General features: G+C 37.3%; 1 protein-coding gene across 1 annotated transcript; it reads left to right on the top strand.

The window, feature by feature from the left end:
- The first annotated feature begins 651 nt into the window (after positions 1-651).
- On the top strand, positions 652-12,390 carry XKR9 (XK related 9). Its single transcript, XM_074897678.1, has 3 exons — positions 652-926; positions 10,449-10,672; positions 11,747-12,390. The coding sequence occupies exons 1-3, from the start codon at positions 652-654 to the stop codon at positions 12,388-12,390; spliced, it is 1,143 nt and encodes a 380-aa protein (XP_074753779.1).
- Positions 12,391-12,638: the final 248 nt, after the last annotated feature.

The raw sequence follows: 12,638 nt of genomic DNA, 5'->3' as shown, positions 1-12,638 counted from the left end.
TTCTCAGTGTTTTGTGCTGTGTACAATAAGGGAGGAGGGCTCAGAAGTTGAGAAAGTTCTGAGAAGGAATCAATCTTTTTTTCCATAAACTAGTTTTAAAAACAAGTAAGCTTGTTTCTTAATGTTTTGCAACTATTTGGAGTTATCTCAACAGTTGCTTGGTAAGTGGAGAGTTACCGTGGTTGGGAGAGTGGGTGACCTCAGCAAGTTCAGAAGTGCAGCTTCTCTTGGGCTGATTGTTTACTGATATCTCAGTACATTCTGCATTTTGTACTTGCTTGTTTGATGGTCGTGAGAACTGCTGTATGATACTTCAAAAGAAAATATTATTACTGCTAGTCTTTTTTTCTTCTTCTTTTTAGGAACCAGTAATGAAGAATGACTCCACCAATTAAAGAGACAATTTACATTTAGCTTTTCCAGAATAGACATGTATCAGTGAAGTCAATAGAATATTTAAATCAGGAATATAGAAAAATGCAAGTCCCTTTGCCATAATAAAAATGCAGAACCCAACTTATTTTTGTATAAAGCACTATGAGAAGGTGGTATCATCAGGAAAAATACTCCACTGTAGGAGAGCATTTAGATTAATTCTGATTTTCCTTTACATGAAGTGAGGAGAGAATGACAACAGTGACAATCTAATGCATGATGAAATTTACTAAGCAGAATTTTATTTTTTTAGTTGGTGGAATTATAATTTATATAGTTGATATTGGAGTAGACTTCTGGGTAGCTAGTAAATATTTCTCTCAAGGACAATATTCTTGGAGTATATTGATACTGTGTTTTAGAGGTCTTTCATCATTAATAACTCAGATATTCAGTTATGAGTGGTTTAAAAACGACTGTGAAGGTACTGATACTGGGAAGCTGAAATGGATTTTTCTAGTTCATTTCTTTCAGTGTGGAATTTTTATAAGGTAAGCACATTTAAAAATTTATTTTAAAATAAGAAATCATATTGCTTTCAGACAGTTTATTAAGAAATGCTTAATATTGCTTCAGGGAAAAGACCACTTCTGGTCTTAACAGTTACTGCCTCATGTAAGCAAATGGACTTTTGTCTGTTTATGCCAGGGTAAATTATGTCAGGTTTTGATGGAAATGTGGACCTTCTTTCATTTTAACTGTCAGTAATAATTTTTATCATTCACAGCCTAACTCTGATTCATCAGTCTTGTGATAGGGCATATTTAATAAAATGCTTGCTTTATGGGATAATACTGTTGTAACGGATAAATGTCAGTTTTCAAAGTAATGTTAGGAAGGGAATTAATATGATTACACTAAGCGGGTGAGACAACTGAAGTAAGAGGCTATTTTTGAACCTGAGAGTCCTAACCATATGTAGAAAACCCACCAAGATTCAGGAGAGAAATGAATAGTTGAATAGTTAGTAAGAATACTTGCAGCTGTACTTCCTGCAGGGACTTGAGTTAATGGTGTCAGGAACCTTTGTTTGCTAAAAGGTATTTGTCCAGGAATAGTTTAAGATACCATATGCTTAACATTCTGTGTTGGCTTTTCTATAAAATTATCATTATATAGATCATTTATGCCAAGATTTTATTTCCATTTTAAAACTGAGGTGACAGATGTTGGCAAAAAGTCCTGAATTTTAATTATTTTGGCTATACAACATGCCGGAAACATGACTGAATATAGATTTATCAGAGGCACTGAATAAAATACTTATTTAAAATGCCTCCTTTAACTTTTTATATTATGCTATGGACAGTAATGAAAGATATATTTACGCCAGCTTAAAAATTCCCCTCACGTGCGTGTTTTATTCACTTGATGTTATAATGGATTAAGCAAAATGTTGGAGCTTTTAGGTGTCACAATTAACTTTTGCCTCTCAATATTATTTTTCCTTTTGTTCATCAGCTTTACTTTCCTCCTTCTCTTACAATCCTGAAATTTTAGACTTCACAGAGGACTATTTACTGACACTATTTTCTGGTGTCAGGTATTAGAAAAACTTAGAAATACTACAATTGTATAAATATTGAATAAAAAGATAATTTCTCTTCAATTTCTCTGGACAGTTTCTCATTTGCTAACCAGATTCATGGACATGAGTTGGTTCATGTGAGATATCCCAAGACCTGGCCACAGGGACTCTACCAGGTTCTGCCTTTTAGAGGGGACGTCTTGGGGACCACTGTGGCACTCTCCCTTTTGTCTGTCCCCAAGGCTTTTCATCTTCAGTATGGCTGGGAGTGCCATTCTTGTGTTCATGACTTACAAACCTGCCCCCCTTGAGTATGTTTCTTCCAAAGGAAATTAAAGCCATGACCTCTCTTTCTAATAATTGATGATAAATGTTAACCAGTAACTGTGGTGTAGAATGGCAGAAGCTGCTTTTCTAAGGTCTGGCCAAAACCCTTCCCTCTTCCCCTTTCTCTTCCATGACCTCATTCTCTGTAATCTGTTTGGGACTGTAATTCTGGTTTCACCTTTGGCTTGGTTTTACGCTCCCACATTGCCCCCAAAATTTCCTGCTGTAGTGCCTACTGCTAAGAAGTCACTTTTCAACACAGACTTTCAGAATTCAGATCCAAGCTCTGATCATATACAATTCTAGATACTGTAATCTTGACTCAGCGCTTGTATCTATCCAAAATGCTGCTTTTACAGGCAAATCTTAATGGATTACCTTAACTCTAAAGTAATTCATGAAAGTCTTGGATTTAGCTGAACTCATACCTTTTTGAATGTATAACACCATTAATTTCTATAATTTTCAAAGCTTCCTTCCCAGAATTAGTGCCATCTTCTCTGAGTGGCTTATTATCTAGTAAACACAATTTTGCCCTTTGCACTGACAGTGTTGTCAACTTGGTCACCTGTTCTCTGTCGCACAAATGATAGTCTTTCCATGGCTGTCACTTAGACTTAAGAAAAAGTTTCCAAGTTGATATGTATAAATTACAACATTCTTTCAGCCACTCCTCAAAATACAGCAGTGTGATAATGCATACTGTAAAGTATAAGCTGGTAACAGCAAGCTGTCATACTGCTGGTTTGTACCTTTGTGGTCAACTATTATATACTTCCTATTATATATGTTTATTTAGGTGTATCCATGTACAACTCCCTCCTGTGCTCCTTCTTAGTCATCTGATTTACCCAGTTAATTTAGACAGAGTCTCTCAGGCTTATATCTATAGTCAATAGATAAAAATGTTGTCAGAAGTCAGGTCATACTTGTTGATTTTCCCCAGAAGTTCATCTGGGGCATGAACCTATATTCTCCATTCACTAGGAGGAAAATAAGGACCTAGTCAGTAAATACGATTTTAACAGTGAAGTTAGGATGCCTGAAATTATAAGATGTGAATACATCTTACCAAATTATCTTCCTTCATTTCTTCCTTTCTTTCTTCCCTTCTTCCCTCTCTCCTGTGTCTTTTATACCTTGTTCCACCTTTGAAACAGGGAACTTCATGTTGTTATGTCTGTACAGTTCACAGCACAATAGGAATCCATCTAGTTGCCAATGCTAAGTAATAAATATGGAAATAATATGTGTGTATACACTTACGTACATATAACTATTAAAAATAGAGAAAAAATGAAATTAAAATTGCAACATTGCTATGTAATGAGGCTTTCATTGGAAAGAATGTAGACCTGTAATCATATTTCATATGAAATGTTATTCTCTGCAAGGAGCAAAATTTAGTTGGTAAAGCATATATTAGCTATAGTGACTAAAATTATTTTCAGCCCAACCGATTTAAATGGGTCACACAGATGTTGGTAGAATTGAGAACAGACTGTGGCATAACAGTCAACATTAAGGCAATAATGCAGTCAGTGAATATGGAAAAAGGGGACATTTCCCTGGGGCACCATATGAATTCTGGAGTCCACTGATGTGTAGCAGTTTGCAGCATCAGTCAAGGACACCTGCAGAAGACTAAATTTTAGCAGTTAATAACCTTCACTGTCAGAATAGGTGGCCATATAGGCAGCAGCCATTGTAATATTAGCAACTGCTGTTGTGTCTCTTGATGCTTAAAGGTAGGCTCAAGATGCCCTGTAACTTTGAACAGGAGTAGATGAAAAAGATCTTTTTGCAAAGATGAATTCTAAATCCATGAGACTTCAGAGTAAATGTGAGTGCTTCACTGAACCTGGGATTTTTTCATTACAGGTTATTAAAATGTGTTGAGAAAAATTTAGTCAAGATAGGTGATGTTCAGTTTATATGGGTATAGATTTAACACCTGTTAAGTCACACCCAAACCAAGAATGGATCAAAAATAAGGACCAAAGCTGGCAACATGCCTCTAGCAATTTATGTGTATAACAAGAAGTTCCACAGGACAAAATATATAGAAAGGTATTTAAGATACCAAGTCAGTGAGGTACAGTCAATTAAAAGTGGAAAGTTTGTAATGATACTTCAAGTGAGTTAGAGGTTACATAGTAATATGTGCTTGATCACATTTTCTTAATATAAATTTACTGTCCTAAGTATTTATTTAGTTGAATCAGTTTCATGGACTTAATCCAAGCCTTTTTATAGTTAGAAGATTAATTTTAACATGCAGCAGAGAATAATTTTCCTTTGATTAAGGATTTATATGATGCTCCAGACTATGACTGCATGACCAGAATTTGGAATTCACTGCTGCCAGGTCTCTCACACTCTTTCTCCATGAATTTCTAAACAGCACCCAAATCTTTATCAGAGTAGTTTGATGAGACAGGATGTGAAGGGTAGTACTGGGACTGTAGTGAAAGGTCCTCAGTAGAAATCTGAGAGGAAGAAGGTGACACAGAAGCACTGGTAAGGCAGTTTGCCCATGACATGTGAAGGCTGTGAAGCAACAAAACTAAGTATCTGTCACCTCTGTGAATTCCCAGTCATGCTTGGAGAGCCAAAGCCTTCCTAATTTAACAGGAGACCAGAAGCAAACTTCACCCCTTATGAAATGATGATGAAAATGTAGGAGCGTCTCAAGAACAGAGAGACAATGGAGCTGTTTATAACAAGTAGGAGTGCTATCATATGTTGCTCCACAAAGCAACACTACAAAGGCAGAAACCTTTTTTTTTTCCCCATCAAAGTGAACAGGATATTTAGAAACACTGATAATTCTTTGCTGCTCACATATGACAGTTCCAGATGTAAAGAAATCATGATTTTTTACTCTTTTGGGTTCCAAGTAGCTTATATACCTTGGATTAATGAAAAAAAATATCCCCTTTAATGAATGTAGAGGGAGAAAAAGCAAATGGCAACCCTGCATTTGTCTGTATCAATAACACACTACACATAGCCATTTCACCTTCAGTTTAAGATGTATGTCTACTTAAAATACATAACCAAACCAGTACTTTTAATTAATGTATTTTTATTAGAGTCTTTTTTTCTGTTTATGAAGACTGAAACATGGAGCTGCTATGACAATAGATATATAGCAATCAGTCAGAGAGGGACCTGGGGGTGTTGATTGACAGCCGGCTGAACAGGAGCCAGCAGTGTGCCCAGGTGGCCAAGAAGGCCAATGGCATCCTGGCTTGTGTCAGCAATAGCGTGGCCAGCAGGGACAGGGAAGGGATCTCACCCCTGTACTCGGCACTGGTGAGGCCGCCCCTCGATTCCTGTGTTCAGTTTTGGGCCCCTCACTACAAAAAGGACATTGAATGACTCGAGCGTGTCCAGAGAAGGGCAACGGAGCTGGTGCAGGGTCTGGAGCACAGGTTGTACGGGGAGCGGCTGAGGGAACTGGGGGTGTTTAGTCTGGAGAAGAGGAGGCTGAGGGGAGACCTCATCGCCCTCTACAGCTCCCTGAAAGGAGGTTGCAGAGAGCTGGGGATGAGTCTCTTTAACCAAGTAACAAGTGATAGGACAAGAGGGAATGGCCTCAAGTTGTGCCAGGGAAGATTTAGACTAGATGTCAGGGAGCATTTCTTTACAGAACGGGTTGTTAGGCGTTGGAATGGGCTGCCCAGGGAGGTGGTGGAGTCCCCATCCCTGGAGGTGTTTAAGAGTAGAGTTGACATAGTGCTGAGGGATCTGGTGTAGTTGGAAACTGTCAGTGTTAGGTTAACGGTTAGACTAGATGATCTTCAAGGTCCTTTCCAACCTAGTTGATTCTGTGATTCTGTGAATATAATTATGATAGATTCATAGCAAGCACAGTGTTTAGATGAGCTGTGGGCACGATAAAGGAGAAAATTTGAGTCTGTTCTTTCCCTTAGTACAGATTGAACTTTGCCTTTGTCTGTGAATGCAGTTGTCCAATGTTAGGCCTAAAAGTTTGCTATGGGCCCTTCCAAAAATGTCTGAATACTACATGCCAAATGGGCAGATGGGAATAGGAGTGTAAGCTCAAAATACTCTTGAGGGATAAAGAACTCGTCAAATGAACTACAGTAAATGACATAGGCAAGTGGAGCTCAGGGAACGTCACCTTACCTAAGACATAGTCAGAGAGCAATGGAAATATTTGGACTTTTCTAGAAAAAACAATGTATTTTACACAATATTCAAAGTCAGAAGTGGACTAACCGAAATTGCTACAAGTAGTTAAAAATACTATAGCATACCATCTTACAACAATATAAACCTAGTATACCATACTCAGATGAATATGCTTCCAAAAACTGACAAGTGATTTCAGGTGTGCATCCAGCTGAAATAGTCCTTTTACTAGGTTCTTGGTTTTCCTGGTTCTTGCCTTGCGTGTCATTTGCCTTCTCAGCTGTGAGCTCTGCTGCTGGAAATTCGTGCAGCTGGTTTCCACTTCTTGCTGCTTGGGCAAACACACGCTCTGGGGAATGAGTCCATGGACAACTAACAGATCAGTCTACACAATTGTTTTTGCTTGGAAACATTGCAAACTTTCCAGCTGTTTACATCTCAGATGCAAGAACCAAATATTTTGTAATACTAATTGTTCTATAAACTGAAAAAGCTATAGATGCCTTGCCAAACTGTTCAGTTCTTTTCTTATGAGCTATTAGTCAAAGAACAGTAAGATAAATACACAAAAACATAAAAGCAGAAAACAGTTTCCTTTAGGAGTAAAGAATGGATCTAGAGCCAGCTCACAGAATCAATGTATGGCCTGAATGGGGGCTGCAGTCTATGAGTCTCTGCAAGAAGAGCAAAGGATCTTCCCCTAAGGCCCCTCAATAGTAACGTAGCTGCTCTACACCTGCTACTGATGCTTCCAGGTTGCAATTCTCACTTGTATGGTTGACATGCTTTAACATACCAGGGAATAAGTCATGATTCCTCTAGCATGCACTTAACCCAGGACCTACAAATCCTGGCTGTCTTGCTTGTAGCTGTGGAAGAACCCCTGACACTGTCTCTCTTGTGGTTAAAGGATTTGGTCTTTAAAGACAGTGAAGGTTTTAAACTTTTAACATCTGGAAGAGCCAGGGATTCTTCCTAGCTCCCTTTATAAGCAGAAGGGGACTGTGCTCCAATGTCATATTGGGATGAGATGAATCTGTGAGGTCTGGGTCTCTAATGACACCTGATTTCTATGTAATGGAAATGAAACTGCATGGGTTTCATGGGGTCTGTAGTGCGTATGATCCTGTGGATGATCAGGGAATCTGGAACTGTGGCACTTTAGCATAAATCTTGAAATCATCTCAGATGCAGCCTTGGGGAATGAAAGTAGGAGGCAAGCCAAGGCATAGGACCTTGCCTTTCTCATGCATGCATGTTAGCAGGCTTATACAGCTGTGTAAGATAACCAAGTGATGGTCTGTGGTGTTCCACTTGATTTCTCAAGAAAATAGATCTGAATGAATGATGTAATCTTCATAAACCAGATGACTAAATTCTTCTCTTGAGGGGGAAAGCCTTTAGCAATAATGCTGGAAAAATTGTCTGAATAACAGTGAGTTTTCTTGAAAAAGGACTGCTTTTGCTTCCTTGCTGCCAGTTAGAGTCAAAATGGGTTCACTGGAGAAGAATATTGGAAGCTCAAGACATCTGGGAACTGAATAGGCAGAAATAGGCTTGAAAGTGATGTCTGAAGGCTGTTATGCTCAAAATCCTGGTTATGAGAAAATACACAGGATTTATATACTGATAAAACCAAGAATTTATTATTAATATAAGTGAAATTGTAACAGTTCATTCTAAGAATCATTATTAGTCTAGATGTATTTACTATAGGAAAAGAAAGAATACTTCTATGCATAAAAATTTCCAGTAATAATAATATGGTAAAATTGCTACATGTGTTTCTTAGTTGCTATCCCTTTTCTTTTTTTGCTCACCTTTCCTCTGCTCCTCTGGATCTTAAGGTCAGTAGTTTAATTCTGGTGTATGGGGGTGTTACAGGTGTTACTAGTGTCTGGAGTCTTGCTGGGAGGAACATGATGTTCATGTTGATGGTTTCTTTTTCTTCACCCTTAGGATCCACTTTGGGTCGTTTTTGTATGTTTTCCAACATGCTTTTAGACTTTGCTTTCTCTTAATTTCTCTGCAGCTTCACATTACATCCAAGCTTAGAATCTATGGTGCCTTTTATGCATGTTAAATACTATTTCTTTTTTCTCTTTGTTACCCCTAAAACTGGTTTCATCCAGGTCTACATTTCTATAACTGACCACTGGTGGTTTGTCTATATCCATGGAGTCTCCAGTGTCAAGCCATTACTTATTAACTTATGCATGTACTCCTCTATACTGCATCTGGTGCCTCCACATCTCAGGACCTCTGTTATCATACCAGGACTATATTTCTCTCTTTTACATCAAGTCTGTCATAAATATCTCATTCAATATAGAATATCTGCTTGTTACTGTTACCTATATAAAGCTATGGCTGTACCACACAAAAAGAAACAAAAGTAAACCAAATTAACCACTTGGACAATTGGAAGAAATCACCAATTTTTCTGCAGAAAATCCAAGCTAAACCAAGCAAAACAAAGTCACAAACAGGTCATGAAAACTTTAGAGCAAGCCTGGCAAGCCTCCGTCCTGAGGCCTTGCAAAGCTTATGCCATGTTACTAGCAATGACAGTGCCTACTACAGAGCTGCAGAATTACAAGGCATTGTCTACAACCTGCACAGCCAGTGTTACTGACCACCTGAAATCAAGTAAACAACAGAAGGGAACAAGCACTGTTTTGCTTTAAGATAGGATCTACATGCATACTTATGAGGATACTTCTCCCCGCTTTCATTTGTTAACTAGTTCCAAAAGATTTTTTTCTTTGCTGTTGAGCAGTTCAACTAGAAAGAGGTCTTTAGCTGTGAAAACCCCTTCTCTGGAATTGCCCCATTTCATTTATTATAGCCTTACCTACCTTGCTTGGTTTCTAAAGAACTATTGCAGTGAGGTCATTCACCAGGACCATGTATATGTGTGCGAGTTCATTAGGGATAGTGGAAATACTGTAATTTCCAGCAGCTGGAGCTCTGGTCCTACATCAGGTTGTAGCCACTATCCTGTTTTCCCAAACACAGCTGTAAAGATTATAATGTACAATAGCAGGCTCCTCCCTTAATTATCAAAATTGTTGTTGATTAAAACTTATGCTTTCTCTTCCTTCTGAGGTGCTATGTCCCCCTCCAGGCCTGAGACAAAGGTCTAGAAAATGGGATTAAGAGCTATGTTTTATTTATCTCTAAGCAAAGCATTAGAGATATTCTGAACAGAAAATGTTCTTTACAACAGAGGATGTACACCAGTAGTGACTAGCTAATTCCATGTATCTTTGCATTTACTGCTCTTTTAGAGGAGGTGTTAATTTAGGCTTAATTGAAAATAAACCACAACTGTTCTAGAAGTCATTCAGGTGCACTCATTTGACGAGGCAAATGGCTTCTTCATGTAAAACCACTCAGATTACTAACAGAATCTGTCAAGCCAGGAATCCATGTGTCTTGAAAATCAATTTCTGAAATTAATACCTTCCTGAGTATTTAGAAAATAACGCTGTAGTGATTTTTTTTTAAAAGTCTGTTGTATGTTTGCAATTCGTCAGCTATTATTGTTGGGGCATATGCATCTATATTATACTTATATAGATATGGATATTCACAGCTGGATATTCACTAATACCCTTAAAAAGATCCAAAGAAAGTGAACGAGTATCTCAAAGAGAGACTGAGGAGAGTTGCTAAGGGAATTTTCAGAAATGATGTACTTTTAAAGAAATAAGAACCTAACAAAATAAAGCTTGTAATCTATATTCAGCCAAGTCTCATTCTGTTCTAGTAGTTTTTACATTGCATCGGTATCACTGGGCTTAAATTACTATCTGATATCAGTGATATCAGATAGATATTGGACAGAATTTTATCTTAGTAGAAGGTGCTGGATTACAGTCAAAAATATAATGTGAATGGAGAATGAAATGGGAAAAATCGTTGTTAGCCTATGTGATTTTATTGAGTTGTGCTTCTAAACAACACTGTCTAATCAAGTCTCCTTTTTTTATAGATATTGGTTTGCTCTGAAGTATGGCTGCCAGGCTGCATTTAAACAAAAAAGCAGTGGAGATGCATCAGAAACCAACCCTCCCAACTTCATTCAAAAACAAGCCATTGATGTAGTGACTGATATTAACATGCTCAGGGTATTCAACACTTTTCTTGAGACCACACCACAACTTTTTGTCCAGATTTACATCCTCATGGAACATAGCAAAAATAATTTCTGTCAATGTGAGTCTGTCTTTCTTGTTAATTTGCAAGTTGAGTACCATCTTACCTAAAAAGATAACTCATGTGATTGGATAATATTTTAAATGTACCTTGAAAAACATACACTCCACTGTATAATTACTCTGCATTTAATTATAATTTCTGTCTAGTAGATGGTTCGTTCTGCTAAATCCATGAGAAGGAAGATTTCACTCTAACAAAGCCATTATATCTTATAGAAACATAATGATACATCACTTAAAAGTAAGCTGTTGAATACAATTAGTATATATAATTTCCAGAGTAGTTTATTTTATGTCTTTTTGCTTACAATTTCATTTAAAACTGCTAACTGGCCATCTTGAAATCAGTAATGTATTTAAGAGCAGCTCTGTGTGTTGCACTACCATCAACCACTTTACAGATGAGCAACAGAGTCAGAAAAAACTAAGCATATGTCAGCATCACAGAATGCAGTATGATTAAGAGATACTGATTAAACCCTCAGCAAGACCGGAGCTGTACCATTTCCAGCTCTAAAACTAGTAGAATTATTGGCAAGACATAGACTTACTCAGGGATGGAATTTATCTAACCAAATGGAGAGACCTGCACTGATGTCTAGTGTTCCTTCATAGTCCATGGAGTCAATAGGTAGTCAGACAAAATGGTCAGACAAATCTCAGATATGACCATGTGAAGGGTCAAGTCTTAGTTATAGATTTCTACATTATAGACAACGTGGAGACAGTTGCTGAAACTTAAGGTTTTATGGGCTATTTGCAATATTTTGGGACTAAGTCATCTGTGTATGGAGATGGCAAATATGACACAGAACTTTGGTGAGACCATTTAACAGCCAGAGTCCAGGCAGGATAACATAGGCATACCAAACAGCATTAGATACCTAGATTTAGGTAACTAAATTGAGCCTTAAAATTAAGGTGAATTGTTCAGGAGCACAGAGGAAATATAAAATTTGTATAAAGAAAGTGCTGAGAAAACATGAATTTGTCCAAAAGTTCATCCAGAAATTATAATGTAAAATAAGAATATTTTTCTTCAATTTAACATTCTTCCTTGTGTTTTGTTTAGATGCTGCCATTATTATGTCTTTTTGTGGTATCTCCTTTTCAACAGTTGATTATCAGATATCGTTACGAGAGTCTCTGCCTGATAAAGATGAATTTCACATGCTTCCCAAGTTAGTATATCTCTTCTATAAACTGCTCACCATCACTTCTTGGATACTCAGTGTCTCACTGATCACTTTACTAAGTGTCAGAAGTTCTGTAATTCTGCTGATATTTCTTTGGATCTGTGGCTTCAGCTGGACTTTGAAACAACATACGACATTTTGCAAATCTAAGAAGATGGAATATCTGTACAGAACTGTTGTCGGAATCATTCTAATTTTTACCTTTTTTAACATAAAGGGGAGAAAAACAAAAGTTTGCATCTTTATTTATTATGCTACTCACACTGTTGTAACTCTAGGCATTTTGTTTCTATATATGTTCTGGAAACCTGCCATTATCAAGGAAATACATTTTACAATAGTGAGCATCCTAACTGTTCTTAGTCTGGTGTTAGGTATTATTTTTCTTGTTGTTTATTATGGGTGTTTTCATCCCACTGCTTATTGCAGACCACAGGCATGTCCAGATGAAGTTGATGGAGAGGCAGGACAAAAAGATAGAGTGAAAACTGGTAGATTTCAAAATTTCATAATGCAATGAACAGTGTAGATTTTTTTTTGTGCAGACTTCAAATACTTGCTGGACAGTCTATTTCTCTGTCATTGTTTCTTGTGTATCATCACTGAGTAGTATGTAACAGACCAGAGTTACTGGCTCTGAATAACTATTGTTTTCTCTGATACTGACAAAGCCTTTATAACGTGAATATTTCTCTATGTGCTGGTCAAAGTTACTTTTGAACAAGAAGCAATTTAATCTATCCATCCAAAACAATTCATTATTGTAGT

The sequence above is a fragment of the Athene noctua genome, chromosome 2 (assembly GCF_965140245.1).
Source record: "Athene noctua chromosome 2, bAthNoc1.hap1.1, whole genome shotgun sequence".
Lineage (NCBI taxonomy): Eukaryota > Metazoa > Chordata > Aves > Strigiformes > Strigidae > Athene > Athene noctua.
Note: the sequence above shows the minus strand (reverse complement) of the source record. Positions and strands in the feature narration are given on the sequence as shown.